This window comes from Clinocottus analis, unplaced genomic scaffold (assembly GCF_023055335.1).
Source record: "Clinocottus analis isolate CAN_PGR_092001 unplaced genomic scaffold, fCliAna1.0.p SCAF_12, whole genome shotgun sequence".
Taxonomy (NCBI): domain Eukaryota; kingdom Metazoa; phylum Chordata; class Actinopteri; order Perciformes; family Cottidae; genus Clinocottus; species Clinocottus analis.
The window spans coordinates 1,667,840-1,683,949 of record NW_027175843.1 but is presented as its reverse complement, the minus strand read 5'-3'; the positions used below and the strand labels follow the sequence as shown (position 1 = coordinate 1,683,949).

At 46.5% G+C, this 16,110-nt stretch overlaps 2 protein-coding genes across 5 annotated transcripts in view; one reads left to right on the top strand and one right to left on the bottom strand.

Moving 5' to 3' along the window:
- The window catches only part of hdac4 (histone deacetylase 4), an 89,821-nt gene extending 83,003 nt beyond the window's left edge, over positions 1-6,818 (top strand). For all 4 annotated transcript variants that reach the window (XM_068572292.1, XM_068572291.1, XM_068572290.1 and 1 more), the window contains 3 exons: positions 1,055-1,139; positions 1,313-1,454; positions 1,906-6,818. In XM_068572292.1, coding sequence (XP_068428393.1) covers positions 1,055-1,139; positions 1,313-1,454; positions 1,906-1,945 — 267 coding nt within the window. In that variant the 3' untranslated portion in view covers positions 1,946-6,818. The remainder of the gene's footprint in view (positions 1-1,054; positions 1,140-1,312; positions 1,455-1,905) is intronic.
- A 6,359-nt stretch (positions 6,819-13,177) lies between these two features.
- On the bottom strand, positions 13,178-16,069 carry twist2. Its single transcript, XM_068572793.1, has 2 exons — positions 15,538-16,069; positions 13,178-13,669 (listed from the first exon to the last, which is right to left on the bottom strand). Exon 1 carries the CDS (start codon positions 16,067-16,069, stop codon positions 15,563-15,565), a length of 507 nt encoding a protein of 168 aa, XP_068428894.1. The 3' UTR covers positions 13,178-13,669; positions 15,538-15,562.
- Positions 16,070-16,110: the final 41 nt, after the last annotated feature.

Here is a 16,110-nt window from a genome sequence, read left to right as displayed (position 1 = left end):
TCTTTACATGTTTCTCAGTCGCTCCTTTATTCCCGTCGGGGATGTGATGAAGCAGGAAAAAAAGGATGCTTGTCGTCTGCGTCGGAATGTGGAGCTGAATGGGTCCGCTTGACAAAAACGGGATGAGAAAGTGTCGTACGTGCAATCGGCCAAAGGGGAAATTGAATCATTCCGGGTTGGGGAATAGCACCGTTTCCTCTGAATTGTGGCTTGGAGAGTTTCACAGACTTAGCTATGCTCCCTGAGGTGTGTGTGTGTGTGTGTGTGCGCGTGTGTGTTTGAGTGCGTGCATGCATGAGTATGCAGGAGCAAGTAGGTTTCCACGTGCATGCGCTGCGCGTGAGAACGTGTCCTAAGAGTGGGACGCAGCACAAAGCGCACATTGTAGTGTGTGTGTGTGTGTGTTTGTGTGTGTGTGTGTGTCAAAGAGTAGCAAAGCTCCGGGTGAGTGGGAGGTGTGCATCTGCACTTCTATTTTCTATTGTGTCAGCAGCTCCGGCTCAGCTCCCCACCTCTCGCAGTGGTTCAACACCGGGGCTGTGGTCCACATTCAAAAAGGGATCCGTTGAAACCAGGAGGGAGTTGGTTCAAGTGAGGTTTCAGCTGTGCTGTAGGAGCGGCGCTGCTGCACACCCGTCAGTCACAATCATACACTTTATACTTAATATATTGCTGCACTGGCAAGATGTCTGACCTGCAGCAGTCACAGGTCGAAGGCGTGGCCGGTGGATGCTGCACATCGCTTTTGGTCAGAATAAACGTGTTGATGTTTTTATGCCTGGGCCGGTAGCGGCCATGTTTTTTTGGTTCTTCGTCCGTCTGGTCCGTTCCCGCGAGCTCTATATCTCAGGAACACCTTACAGGAGTTTCTGAAAGTTTGTCAGGAGCTTCCACTTGGACTGAAGGATGGATTGAATTTGGTGGTCAAAGGTCTCTGTGACCTCACAGAAAACACGTCGTCGTACCTTACCTCCAGGATTCCTATTCCTCTGTGTTTCACACGAAGGTCTTACAGGATGAAATGATGAAGTGATGACATTTTGTTTTCTTCCAGTTGGACCCCGTTCCTGACGAGGTGCTGCAACAGATCCCCAATGCCAACGCTGTCCACTCCATGGAGAAAGTCCTTGAAATACAGAGTGAGGGGATTATTTTCATCTATTTACAGAACACATCTGATTTTATTTCATGTTATTTGATGAAATAGTTTATGCTTTTGGCATCAGTCGATATTCTATGTGTTGACCTGAGATCCCTCTGAAGCGAAGCACCTTGTTGTAATTGGACTTTCCTCCCCTCGCTCGTGTCGTAGGTAAATACTGGCGCTCGCTGCAGCGCTCCGCCTCCACGCTCGGCTGCTCGCTGAGCGAAGCCCTTCGGCGCGACGCGGAGGAGGCCGAGACCGTCTCCGCCATGGCCTCGCTGTCCGTCGCCAACAAGCTCGTTGGAAAGAGGTACACAATGTGATCTGTGTGTGGTCGTGCTCAGTGTTTACGACAGGGAAAACATCTCGAATCTCTTGTGATTTTTCAGGTACTAACAGACATCTCTTCTCTTCTCACAAGGGTTGCGAGTATTGCGGCAATTTAAATGAAGTCAAACGACAATGTGGTTCCGGAGATAATTAAGGAAACGTTAAAACATCATTTTATTTATTTGTATGTCTGATAGCGGCAGCGCTGCTTGCCCTTTGTGCTTAAAGAGGGAATAAACAAGAAGATCAATACCTCTCTCCTGGGAGGGGATTCCTATCAATCTTCTCTTCCAACGTGTAGAAAGCTAATAACGTACCCTTTAGGTGTTTCATGGGTCACCTGAAGGGCCCGTCTCTCAGCGCCGGTTCTTTGGTATTCATTTCTTCCCGGTGTCTTTATGTTGTTCACGTTGTCATCGTTTCCCCCTCAGGGCCGAAGAGGAACCCATGGAAGAGGACGCCACCATGTAAAGAAACAACCGCCTTCAAGTCTTCATCTTTGACCGCGTCCTCACCTCGTCGGCGTCAATTTTAAATGCCGCGGCGCGTCACCGCGGGAGCCGAGGAGCGAGCGGCGACTCGGACGCCACAAACGGGAACGCTGGAGACGAGCGACGCATCCGCTGATCGGCGGTGCACAGACCGATCAGCGAACACGTGTTGCGTTTGTCTCTTTCCAGACCTCCGATGGAAGAGGAACGACTCGACCGAACCGCGACGACAACCTCGAGTGCCAGTGCTTTTTTTTAAAACGCCAGACATGATGGACTTTTTATTTTTGAATGCCGAAGTCTGAAAAAAAAAAACGATCCGTCGCCGTCTACTTTTACTTCTTGTTCTGTTCTTTCTGCGCTTTATTGTCACCTTCTCATCGACAAAACAAACAAACACCGGAGCTGTTGTGATTGTGACTCCTCGCTACTTTAACACGCGGACGGATGGAACAACGCGGTCCAATTTCTTTCGGATGGTTGGAGATGACAGAGGAGGAATGGGAACGTCGGCCGGTTTTCTGGTTCCAAAATGACCGACAGTGAAAGACGGTGCGTCCGTGCCTTTTTTTAAATGTTTTAAACCAGGTGGATTTTCTGTTGAACTCTACTGAAAAGAACTTTGCCTTAAAAAAAAACAGGTTTTGGAACGAGGCCTCTTCTCCCGGACCCCTCAAACATTTCTATCCTGGCAAGACATTTACTGCCTGCATGTTGTTGGCACATAGACTGGAGTAGCTTGGCATGTTGACCTATAATTCCCTGCGAGCAGTCTGCTGTCTCTTCTTGTTCCTCCATCTTTTCCTTATTGTTTTTTTCAGAAGGTTTGGTTCCCAGCCCCAAGTTGGAGGTGGTTCAGTTTCACAGGAAGGTCCAGGTTTGATTGGTATTACTCAGTGGAGCCATGTATCCGATCCGGTCCCTGGAGCCAGAGGACCGGCTGCACCTTAGATGCATGTTGTGACGACCCACTCCTGTGTGTGTGTGTGTGTGTGTGTGTGTATCAAAGTCAATCAACGGTGAGCTGCTCACCGTGAGTTCATGAAGCGATTGTTAATCGGTCTAATGTCCAGGGGTCCAGGGTCCCGTAATGGGCTCTGGATCCCCCCACATTGGCAACCGGCACCGATCAGACCGGGATCAGCTGTTCTCAAGAGAAGTGCCAAGCTCTGAGGAGGACAATCCTAATCATCAATACGTAAGAATCAGTCTCTCTTCTTGTAAATAACTGAGGAACGGAGGAGAACAACCGTTAATTCATCCACTACCGTTCAAAAGTTCGAGTTCACTTAGAAACGTCCTTATTGTTCAAAGAAAAGCACTGATTTTAAATGAAGATAACATGAAATGAATCATAAATACACTCTCTACATTGTTAATGTGGTAAAAGACTCTTCTAGGTGGAAACGTCTGGTTCTTAATGAAATATCTACAGAGGTGTATAGAGGCCCATTTCCAGCAGCTATCAGTGTTCTGATGGTACATTGTGTTTAAGAGACTAATGATGAGTAGAAAACCATTGTGATGATGTCACACAGCTGAAAACAGCTATAAAACTGTTCTTCCTTTGAGGTCGTTGAGGATCTGGAGCTTCACATTTGTGGGTTCATTGAACTCTCAAAATGTCCAGAAGAAGAGAACTTCCATGTGAAACTCTGCAGTTTGTTCTTGTTCTTGAGAAGAAACTGAAAGTGTGTCTGTGTGAGTCCAACCTTTTGAACGTTGGTGTGTAGCCGTTAACTCGCATGGGCCGGCCCTCGCTCGAGGGCGACTGTGTCTCTGTGGTAACAACGACAAAACCACCTGGGATATCCCAGAGTCGTTCCAGGGATCTCACAGCTGGTTTAACATCCATCGTCCCGACACATCTGCTCCCCAAATGTCAAGGCGCTGTGAGGCAGATGTGTGTACATCTGTACAAGCTGCTCTTCCTAAACATCCTCCTGGAGACGCAGATTAATTTTATAGTTCTTTTATTCAATTGTTTCATTAATCCTCCGTTTCTCATGACCAGTGACTTTGAAAAGCTCAGATCCAACTCAAATCAAAAATACAATATCAATATTGTCTCTGGGCGTTTGAATTATCGATTGCTGTCGGCCTGTGAAGAGACTTTCAATAAAGGGAACTTTTTATTTTTTAATGTACATTAACTTAAAGCCATGCTCGCCGTACAGCGCAGCGGCCACCAACCGAGGTAAAATAATAATTCAATGCTCTTCTTCTGTCATTTTGAAAGCACACGTGCAGGTTAATATTGATTAAAACTGTCCCCGTGTGCAGAAGTTGACTGTAACCACCTCTCCAACTTGTGTTAGGCTCCGGGTCAACCGCTTACTTTCATCTACAAGCTAATTGGTTTAACGTAACAGGAAGTCGAGCGCTGTGGTGTTTCCTGTTTCCTGTCCAGCGGGCGTCCATCTCCTCAGTATTCCTGCCGCACACGTTTGTCAGTGACTACTTTTGTGTTGACTTCTCTTCTGGTTCTGCTGCTCTTTCAGTGGACTCCAGCGTCTTCTTCTCGTACCTTTCTGCTGTTGTTGGGTTCCTCTTCCTCGCCGTCTCTCTGTTACGTTGTGAAGCCGACGTCCTTCACGGCAGGCGAGGGTTCAGATCCCCTCTTTCGTGACGATGTTTTCTGGGTTCAGGGGTTTTTTGTGGGAGGGTTGGGTTGCAAATGTTTCTACTTTTGGACAATTGTGTATTTACCGTCTGTTCATAGTAGATTTATATATGAAAAGAAATGAGTATATTATATATATATATATATCTATACATAATGAAATACTATGATCTTGTTTTGAAGTTGATGCTTTTCATGGGCCTTCAGTCTGCCGTTGTACTGAAGACACCGTTTGTCGTCCTCGGTTGTGTGTTGAGTAGCATTTTACTGGCTGTGTGTCTTTCAGCACTGACGACTGGTTGTTGGCTCCATCCCGTCGGTACCAGAACACTGTTACAGCAGGCGTGCCGTTGCCTTCTGCTCAGCCTCACATTCAGGCACATATTCACATTATTCCACTTGTGTTTCTTTTCTTTACGTGTGTGCGTAGATTATTTGTACAAAACACATTCTGGCTGCCACCGAAAAAAAGTTCCAGTTATTTTTTGAGGCTGAAATTCAAAAATGTGCATTCGACACATTTCAAACGTGTCCAAAGGGCGGTTCCCTCCTCTTTTCCTTCAAAGGTTTACAAGTTCAACCCCCACCCCATCCCAAAAAAACAAGAATAATGGGATGGGTGTATTTGAATTGGAGCATGGCCACGCTATCCCCCGATGCTAAATCACTCTCACGGGCCTCGCAAAGGACTTCACATGATCATTACTTACTTCCTTATCTGGCCCGAATGTCCTTAAGTTTTAATTGAACTCAAACATTCCTTGAGATTCATCTCGCTCACATGCGTGATGTCGTTCTTCGGCTAAAGTGATGACGCCTCTGGGTTTCAGGGTGGCCTGCTGTTCAGCTTTCAGCAGCGAGGACCAACGATTTTAAACAATATCTACTACAAATAGACATGTTTATGACGCCATAGGCTGATTGAAATATCTAAAATCCCAGTCAGACTCATTTTGACTGAACGTATATGACCTCCTTTCTTTTCCATGGCTCCAGCAGATGGCCACAGAGGTCAAAGTTCAGGCTATTTAATGCTTGAACAAAGGCAAAATGGATGTGAATCAGTGCTTTGCCGTAAACTGTTTGTCATAAAGTTGAGATAACTGCGTAGAGGAACGTCGTGGTGTGAACTCATAGCCATGTGATGCGTGGTTCTCCTGTACATTCCCTTTACATCACACACCGACACACACACATCTCGTTCTCTGCTGTCGCTGTTGTCTCTTTGTCGTGATACTTCATGCATCCCGGCGTATTCGCAGTCGGGTCATCAGTGAGCAGCCTGTCGGGAACCCGGCTCCAGAATATTCCCAGAACCTTTTGCTCAGCGGTGCCAGTCGGGGTTTCTGCTGCTGAACGCTTCGGTTTCTCAACAGGAGCCAAAACCAGCAGCGTCTGTCTTCACTGTTTGGTTTTAACACAGTGTCCAGTAACAAAAAAACAAAAAAAAGAAGATCATTAACATTCCATTTTGTTATAAAGTCCATGTATCAAGAGGAGCCACATCTTCCTCTTTAACCCTCATCGCTTTGTCCAGCCGGGCCGAGAACCGACTCCACTCCATTCCTCTTTTCCCTGCATGCACTGCTGCCTGTCTGTCTGTCTGTCTGTCTGTCTCTCTGTCTCACATCACATATCAGCACAAGGGATGGAGCACTGAAGCTTGTTGTACTTTCACTGTATCAAAACTGTCTTTATCTCTTTTTCTGCTTCTTTTTTTTTTTGTTGGTTTCTGCCGTTGAGGCGTTTGAGTTCTTTCCATGTCGCGCTTTTACCGTTTAGGATATTGAACCTGGAAGACCTTTGTGAAATATTTTACAAAAAAAAAGTTTAAAAAATCTATTAAAAAAAAAGTATCTAGCACTTGTAACACAAACGATAGATTTTATTGTATTTATGTAGACAACAAATTGTTTAAGGGGGACGCTTTGTAAACCGCTACAACAGAATGGACTACTTTTGTTTTGTTTTTATAAATATAAATATACACCGGGCACGATGTGGACTTTTTGGGTAGACATCTTTGTTTTGTCTCCCTCCAGGTGCCTGCTCATCGTTACGGTCGTCCATTCCTCTACATAAGCCAGTTATTGCTATGACCACTTTGGTTCAAAATCAATCAGTTCTAGGTTTACATTATGTATAAAATGCATATTCTTTTTTTTTTTTATCAGTTATGTTTTTGACTTGTTCCACCGTTGTTACAGAAATAGTCAAATTTTCTCGGGAACCTTTGTTCTAACATGTTGTCTTTGACATTATAAAGTATTGTTTTGGAAAAACTGCAACGTCTGCTTGTGTTTTTTAATATTAACGTTGTTGGTTTCTGGTTTTTGAGACTTATTCTGTCAGGAGAACATCTCTCCGACATGTCAAAGGACCAACTGATGTCGCTAAAGCTAAAGCTAGTCTCATGAAGACGAGACTTTTGTGTTCAATTTAAACGTCTTATATATATTCTTATCATTATATTTTGTGTCGTAGTCCAACGATTAAATATTTTGTTCTGGGCTCCTGGGTTGAATTTCCAACATGAGCCAACATTTGAACGCTTGCAGAGTCTTCAGTGTCTATGAATCAGAAGATGTCTTGACTTTAAATACAGCCAGATTGCAGTTAACGTCGCCTGTGCACGCAGGGACTGATGTGCCGTTTGACTTCTAGTGTTTTTGTCACTACCAAAAACACGAACACTTGAGGCGATGCGTCTCCGTGCAGCTCCATCTGGACTTGCGAAAGCCTTCGTATTCGACCCGCACAACAGACCTTGATGTTTAAAAACCGGTGGAGTTCTCCTTTACATCCAGATGGAGGCGGCATTGCAGAAAACGTCGACTCGGGGCCCCACAGTAGCTTTGGCTGGGGATTAGCCCCCATTTGGGAAAGGTCAAAGGTCTGAGCGAGTGTCCAAATAAACAGCGGTGAATCCCTGATGGTGGTGGAACTAACGCTAAGACAACAGTCCAAAAGCAAACAAAACCAATCCCGCCGTGCCTCTCGCCCTCAAATAAACACACATTCCTCTGCGCTCCTGTCAAACTCTGAATTTAGAGAGTGACAGTGTAAACACGAGCGCTGCCTCAGGCTTTGTACGCCGACACGGCGTCTGTAAATCACGGCGGCTCGAGACGCCACGCTGTGTCGGAGGCCAACGAGAAAGGAGCACGTCTCCGCTTCCTCGAGAGAGCGAGGTTAAACAAGAGACAAGCGGGGACAATATTTACCGTCCCGCAGTTGCCGAAAAAAAGAGCTCGGATGGCTCCCAGAAGTGAAAGGGGATGACGTTAAAGCCGGGAATTTGACCTCTTTATGGTTCCTTGGGAGGCTGGAGGGGGGGGGTGCTAACGCTAACGACCGCGGTCGTGACACGCAGACTGCCCGGCTCACCTTTTAGCTCGGCGTCGACACGTTCGTCATCTTCGCTTTACGTGGCGACGCGCGACTCCCTGAAGCCCTGAACTTTCCCCCCCTTTTTCTGAAGGCCAGCCCTCAAGATGGCCGCTCCTCGCTTCCACAACCGAGGACTGAAACGTCGGGAAGGATTAAAATCTGGGAAGAAGAAGTAAAAAAAACAAAAAAAAAACTATCTATTTTCCCCTCTCGTTTTCCACACAGTGACATTTTGGTGTGCGGCCGCTCTCACGCATGCTTTGCTCGTCTTCTCGCAGCGCCGGCCGTCGTCAGCTCGCTCTGTCATTACCCGGCCAACCGTATGCGTAAAAAAAGACCTCGAGCTTCCAGCTGTGCTCATCACCGCTCTTTTTTTAATTGCAGGTCTGACTGACTCAAAATGGCGATGAGGCTTTGGCCGGCTGCTCGGATGACAAACACAACTAATTACAGACGAGAGTCATTAGGATCAGTTCGGGGATCCTCGAGGTCGCCCAGTCAAGTAAAGTCCACAAACAGCGCTGGACTACAGGAAACGGCTCTTTTAAGTCTGCTTGTCGCTGACACGTTTTCAAACAAATTCAGTATTTAATCTTCCGTCTCCCTCGACTTTAATTTCATTCCAGGGATGGATTTGGAAACGTCACGGAGTCTGCGGCCATTTGCTGTTCTTTCCGTTGGACGTTCCGCCGGGCCGGTCGGGAACCTCTGATCCATCGTGTGTTTGAAGAAGCTGCGCGGCGTTTGCTTGTCTTGCTACTGTATGTGTTTAGTCTGGTGGAGAGCGTGCGCGGACATCAAAAGGGCGGGGACACGCGAGGCGGTCGCAAAACGCCGAGGCCGGGGACTCCAGAGCAAAGTTCACAAACACGTGCCGCCGACGATTCTTCTGCTTCATCTTAAAGATGGCGGACGGAGCTTGAGAAGGACGGTATTCCTGTTGCGCTCACAGCTCTGGGAGACCTGTCACTTCTGCAAAAGGCCAGATCACAACCAGAGGACATGAAGGAGAAAGACAAGAGAGACTCTGGCTCTGACTTTGCCTTCAGGCCAAGCGTTTTCTGGCAAAGAGAAGCGGTGGGTTGGTTCATGCCCGTACATTAAAACATAAGGAACATATTAGCTCAGATGTTTAACGGTATTCCTCTCAAACCGACAGAGCACGGCCTTCATCAGTAAGCTGTCATTGGGAGGAATATTGGGAGGCATTTGTAGGTGACTTTGAGTTGAAATTGTTTCATTAAAAAGAAGAAACACATTCTGATGGTTATAAGGAGACCAGAGTGTGATGGAGACATGCGTTTTCAGTTTTCAGTTTTCAGCACCAGTGTTTGAATGTTTTTACCTTGAAGATGAGGTTGCATGGTTTAGATCTGATGTAAAAGCTGCTGCTAGGTTGTTTCATTGTCCATCAACAATGCACGGCCGTTAGCATCTCATTTCTAATATACTTTACTACTGTACTTTTTCCCAGGGAAGAGCTCCAACATGTACATTTTTTGTTCCCATTTGGAAGTGCCGTCCCAGTTCCTCCATCTCAGTCTCACCATTATTGAGTAAACGGTTACATTTTGGCGTTGCGTTAAGAGGAAGTGAATTATCTCTTCATCCTCAGAAGTTCTCAAGTGAAAACAAAGGTGAGCGTATGTGAGACTCGGCTCCTGAGCGGTCGTGACCCGCTGACCTCGGCTGACCTCGGCTGACCTCGGCGCTCATCACCGGTGCTAATGGAGGATGGAAACGTTAGCATGTCGGCCCTCGAGCCTCCCGTCTCCTCCACAGCCTGCAGACCAATCAGTGTCTTTTGCTAACATTGCTGATGCTAAAATGAGAGCTGTTCCAACTTTGTGGACACTGAGATGTGACAACCAGCGCTCCTGAGCGCTTCTTCTTCTTGATTGGTTGTCCAGATAATATTGTTTGATGTATTTAGGATATTTTTTAACACAACTTAGACCTAATATCAACGGAAACAGCTCCTGAACAACAAGATCCTTCATGGTACGGACAGTACGACACCTTAATTACCCATCATGCCCCACAAGAATCTGCACAAACGGCAATATACAGGACTGGATCTCAGTTTTTTTTAATGTATTTTTGTAACAGTGAGCCAAAACAAAAATACCATGACAGTCAAATTACAGATTCACAGTATGACACAACTCTTTTCCCTTTCTTTCTGAAACGCACCACAGACATGTGCTCTTCATCACTTGAGACCAATAGGCTGCTTTTTACACTTCATTTCCTGTCTGACTTCAGAGAGCAGGCCCACAGAAACCCCCGATGAGCTGCGCGATAACGGGTTCTGGAGGCGAGAGGATGACATCTCCGGTGGCATCCCGCCATTTAAATAAAGAAGATCCAGAAGAAGACGAGCGTCGGGGGATTTGGAAACGCAGGAAATTGCGGAATCTTCCTCGGATGAACCGGGAAAGGTCCGGATGAAGCGACGGGCAGCAACATGGAGCGATGCTCTGCCACTGGAGGAGTTTCTCTTCTCATCTGCTCACAGAGGAGTCGAGCTTTAACGCTCACGAGGAGGATGTCTTTTTGGTTTTCCCACACGTGAAGCCTCCGAGGTTGTTATGAGGCTTTTAGCCAATATCTTCACTGAGAGAAAAAAGCCTTTTCAGGTCATTTTTGCTCTTTTCCATCGGCAAAAATGTGCATCTGGATCGGACAGAATTCAGGTGTGGATGTATATGATGATGTATGCCCACGTACAGGAGGAATGCACGAAAGCGCCGGCACAGAGGCGTGATGATCATGCAGGAGGAGGAGGAGGGGATCAAAGTCTCCAGGACCCTGATCGAATGATAAATGAAGGGAAGGCGGCGTGGAGCTGAAGGAAGAGGCCACGGCTGACTTACCCTTCAGCCAGGCAGCGCCTCACTCCTCGCCCTCTGGGGAGGTTTCACCCGTTAAGAGTCTCTATTGGTTCAGCCGGCAGAACGTCTGTGAGCCTGACACACACACACACACACACACACGTCCCAGTACCATGACGTTACAACCTTTGCAGCACCTGCTCCTGCATGTTGAACGGCAAGTATATGAGGTTTTGTTTGGGGTGTAATTATTAATATTAAGAGAAAGCTGTGATTATTATTAATGATGGCGATCCTTAAATTCGCCTCTCAACGTCACAATGAGAGAAGGAAAGAGATCAAAAGTTAAGTCTGAGTCACGCTACATGTATGACCTGGTGGACTTTCAGCTTTGCCAACACACACACACACACGCACATACACACACACACACACACACACTCGGAGGTGCATGGCTAACCTTAGATATTTTTTCTACTGAACCAGACCAAACACCAAATCCTGTTCGAGGCACACGGAGTGTAAACCTTCACTTTATTCCCTTTTTACTGCAAATTAAAGTTTTGTAGCTTTTTCCGTCAGATTTTACGGGAAACATCTGGATCTCTCGCACCGCTGGAGACGTGGCCCCGGGCGGTTCTGTGCCGCTCAGCTGCGAGGGCCCGGGATAATGAGCCGCCTTCAGACGGGACGAGGCCGTATACAGAGGAGGGGAGGGGCCGCCCGGCGGCGCCGAGACCACCGGGCCCAACGCAGACGCTTGTGCATCCTCCACACGTCTTCATGAACCATTTCAGATTATCAGACTTCAGAGGATTGAGAGGATAATCCAGCACGACTTGACCGGCCGGTGTGTGTTGCTGGGAGGACCCAACGCAGGGAGGGAGGGAAGGAGGGAGGAAAAGAGGGAGGGAGGGAGGGAGGGAAGGAGGGAGGAAAAGAGGGAGGGAGGGAAGGAGGGAGGGAAAGAGGGAGGAAAGGAGGGAGGGAAGCATCACACCTCAACCAGCCAAATGAGACTTAGTCACAAAGATTACACACACACACACACACACACACACACATAATGAGGCTCTCAATTTAAAAAGCACGGCCCTTGAAATTATTACATCTTTTTTTTTTATTTTGTGGGCCTCCTTTAGCACTTAGAGGGACACTCATCATCCACCGAGTGTGTGTGTGTGTGTGTGTGTGTGTGTGTGTGTGTGTGTGTGTGTGTGTGTGTGTGTGTGTGTGTGCGTGCGTGCGTGCGTGTGTGTGTGTGTTCCTCGCAGGTGTTTCCTCCTCAAACCACTCTGACCTTGAGAGAATGAGACATACTGGCAATACCATGAATACTTTGATATTCCTCCAAACGCTCAGGCTTTATTTTATTTATTTTCAGGAGGTTTTATAGCATCCTCCTCGTGCTATAAGTGGCCTTTATCATCCCCCTCAGTACTTTGTATTTTTCTGTATTTTGTAAAGCAGTTCCCCAGCTGGGAAACGTCTGACTGGCATTTCCCGGCCGGTTTCCCTCTGAGATCCTCGTGCAGATTCACTGCAGCTGAAGTGAAAGTTTAGTGTTTGTTTTGCTGGTGATAAAAAACGATTAAGCTGTTTTAAAAAGTGCCACTTGAAAGTCAAGATTTCAACGGTGCAAAGTTTAGCTGAACCAGCAGCAGCGAGCCCGCCGCTCGCTCACAATGAGCTCCTTTCACTGGTCCGATTGCATCTCACGACGTCTGGGAAACGAGATGTAAACACTTTGAATCCTTCAAGAGCGCGCGGCCCAGTCAAAGGAATTTATCCAGTCGTCTCTTCTGTTTCCTGGATTTTTTTTTGTGTGTGTTTTGTTGTAAGTTATTATTATTTGAAAGCTGCAGGCTGAGAGTTATTGTCCTTATCTGGTGTGTTGGGGCTCCCCCGCTCGTTAAAGAGCCCGAAAGGCATCGGCATCTCAAATGATTACTCGTTATTCAAGCGGACGAGCTTTTTATACGGCCGAGCTTGAAACTGGCTCGAGTTTCCTCCTCACTGTTAATGAAGCTGTATCTTTTATGGCCTTTTTTCTCTCGGTGTTTTCTTTCCATAACAAGAGCGAGGGGGAGAAACAAAGGGGGAGATTTCACACCCAGGAGAGAAGAAGAAAAATGTGTTGTTGTGCTTGTTGGTCTACCCCCCCCCCTCCCCCCTCCCTCCATTAATAGCAGCCATAACCTGAACAAGCAGAACACATTGTTTCTCGCTGCTTTAAATATATTTTTGTGTTATCACCTTATTGGATGGAAATTCTGCAGGAACTAGAATTTGACTGATTTCGTCTGATATTCAGTCAAATTGTGCTAATATGTTAAAGATGGAATTAAAAAAAAACACCCATATATTTCGTTAAAAAATATGTTTTAATAAATAAGCAAAAAAACAAAAGAAATGTACATTGGACGGAGTTTGGAGACTTGCGAAAGAAAGTCAGTGAAACAAATCCATGCAGCAAATGACTCTAAATTGCATTGGTCCCTTTACAGGCTACAGGCGCACTTACACAGGTATGTACAATATGCATTCATCTTTATATATTTATACTTTGGTTTAAAGTCTTTGGAAAACAAAATATATATATCCTTCTTAAAAAAAAAAGATTAAAGGATGGCTGTTGTTGAAATACAGGCCGAGCTATTCTCTGTAACATCGTCTTCCTCCTCTCTCTGCCACAAACAGCTCCAGAATCACACACACACATGCACACACACACACACACACACACACCCCAAGAGTTTGTAGTTGTGGGTCACATTACGTCTCTCCGCCATGCCTTTGAGGTCGATGGGTTCTTCAATAATCCCTTTGGTCTTCATACTTTGTAGAAGTAAACAGTCTGCAGAGGGAAGACACACACACAAACACAGACACACACACAAACACACACAAACACAGACACACACATCATTACTTGAATGCAAAGTCACCGGATGCATGACACCTATTGATTTTGGCTTTTTCTTTCGGCGGCTATGTCTGAATTCATGTATTTATGTATTATTGTATTATTCTCGCCTGTTTGGGAAGTTATGAATGAATCGATGACGAGCCGAGATGAGTGGAACCACATGAGACTGAAGAGCAGCACAGTAATGCATTTGAAATGTAGAGCTACAGCTGCAGTTAAATACAAAGGGAAACACACACACACACACACACACACAGAGTTTCTCTGGCCTTTACTTTGAAACACCTGAGTAAATCCCGCGTGTGCATTGGGCTGTGGATTAGTGGACCGTCCTGAAACAATAAAGTTTAATCCCTCAGAGCAACATTGAGCCCGTCAGAGGAAAATAAAGGAACAATATCAGTACGGTCATGATTTATAATATTTTCACAGCCTTTTTTTCCCCTCATGTTGATGAATAATATCCATGTGGATGTTGATATTCATTTTTTCCCAATTTCAATCCAAGCAACCAAATGAATAACTTGTGTTCCTGGAGAGAATAACTCATATATGAGTTTAGTGTTATGAAGCCTTCAATATTGTGTTATTTTATTTTACATTCCATTCAACCCTAAAAAACAAAAAGCTTTTAATTTACTGTAATGAGGCCTCTGGTCTCCCCCTCGGCTCCAGAGTTGTTTACAAGACAACAAAGCCCCGCTAACTACACGTCAGGCCCGTGAGGAATAAACAAACCCTGCTGCTGTATCACTGTATAGTGTTTGTGCGCTTCCTCATCCAGACCCCAAAGCGGCCTGAAACCACCCGACCAACCTGGGCTTTTATTTTGAAATCATTTAAAAAATAATTCTCAATTTCATCTTTAAAAAAACTAGCAGATGTATTTCCTTATCATTTGGTCGTTACGTCACAAATTGGGGTCGAAGGTCAGTGCTGCTTGAGTTTATATTTTCCCCTCTGAGCTCATCACGTGAGAAACGTTTTCTCTGAGCTGTCAGGTCCTCGATGCCCGAGACCCGCCGCACATCTGCACATCTGCACATCTGCACATCTGCAACACAACGTGACCAAATCCCGACTGCGGTCTCCTGACAGGAAAGCGCTCTATGGGGATATAAATGACCCGCGGTGGCACCCGTACAGCTGCGTTTCGGTGCGGCCCTCAACTTTATTTTATTGTTTTTACCTCAGTCATTATGAAATGCTGTTAAGAGGCTCTGAATACGGATTAACTAGCATATTTAATGGTAAAATATATATATACAGACTTCCATGCAGATATTTATATTCTGCATGGCACGTGCAAACTATTATGTGTTATGTTGTGGGCAGCTATTATTAATGTTTTTCTCAAAATAAACCTGCTCCTTCTTCCACATCCTGAGCTAAAGCCTGACTGCGACTGTTTGCTTGAATGTATCAACAGTAATCTGATGGTGTAATCTGATGGAGTAATGTGGTGGAGCACGTTGTACGGGCTGGAGAAGATGCTGCGGCCTCGGCGTGAAATCTGCCACTTACATAACGAGCGCGCGCGGCACAGGCGCGCTTTGCAAACGGAAATAATGTATAATATTAGCGCAAAAACGCACGAGCGATTTGGTAATAATCTCGTGGAGGTAAACATGGTATACGGGCTAATAATCCGTGAATGTCAAGGAGAAAGGCCTCATGTTATGTACATCATAATAATATGAAATGTATCGTTGTCCAACTCTCTCGTGACTCCTCAACATTCATAACATCTCCACATACTGACGCGGCGGTGCCTTGCTCCCCGGCGTGGTACCCACCGCTTTGGCATCGTGATGAAGGTCTCTAGTGAGATGCTGACATGGACCACGCGCCCTCCATCCTCCACACGGAGAACGCGTAACTGAGTCTTTCGTGCGCGACGTAGCTGCAGCTGGACATCTTGTTGTCCATCTCGTCGCTCTGCAGCACCTGACAGAGGAAGTCAATGTATCTGGAGGCGAGCTTCAGCGTCTGTATCTTGCTCAGTTTGTCCGAGGGCAGCGTGGGGATGATTTTGCGCAGCGACGAAAAGGCCTCGTTCAGGGACTGCGTGCGCTGGCGCTCGCGCACGTTGGCGAGGCACCGCTGGTTCTGCAGCTCCTCGTACGACTGGTTGCTGCTGGGACTGGGCTTCTTGAGCCGCTTCACGGGGCCCGGGCTGCTGCTGCCGCCGCCGCTGCTGTCCTCGCTGGACTTCTTGCTCTGCCTCCTCTTCGCCGCCGGGAAGCTTTTCTGCATCGTGTCCAGCTCCTCCTCGCTGGTCACCAGACTATCCACAGGGGAGACCGGGGAAGCGGAGCCCTCTTCCATTTCTCTCTGGAAGAAACGCCGGGACGGAGCAGACACAACAC

Excerpts from the sequence above, each read along its gene's own strand:
- twist2 (XM_068572793.1), bottom strand. The coding sequence starts at position 16,069 with ATGGAAGAGGGCTCCGCTTCCCCGGTCTCCCCTGTGGATAGTCTGGTG.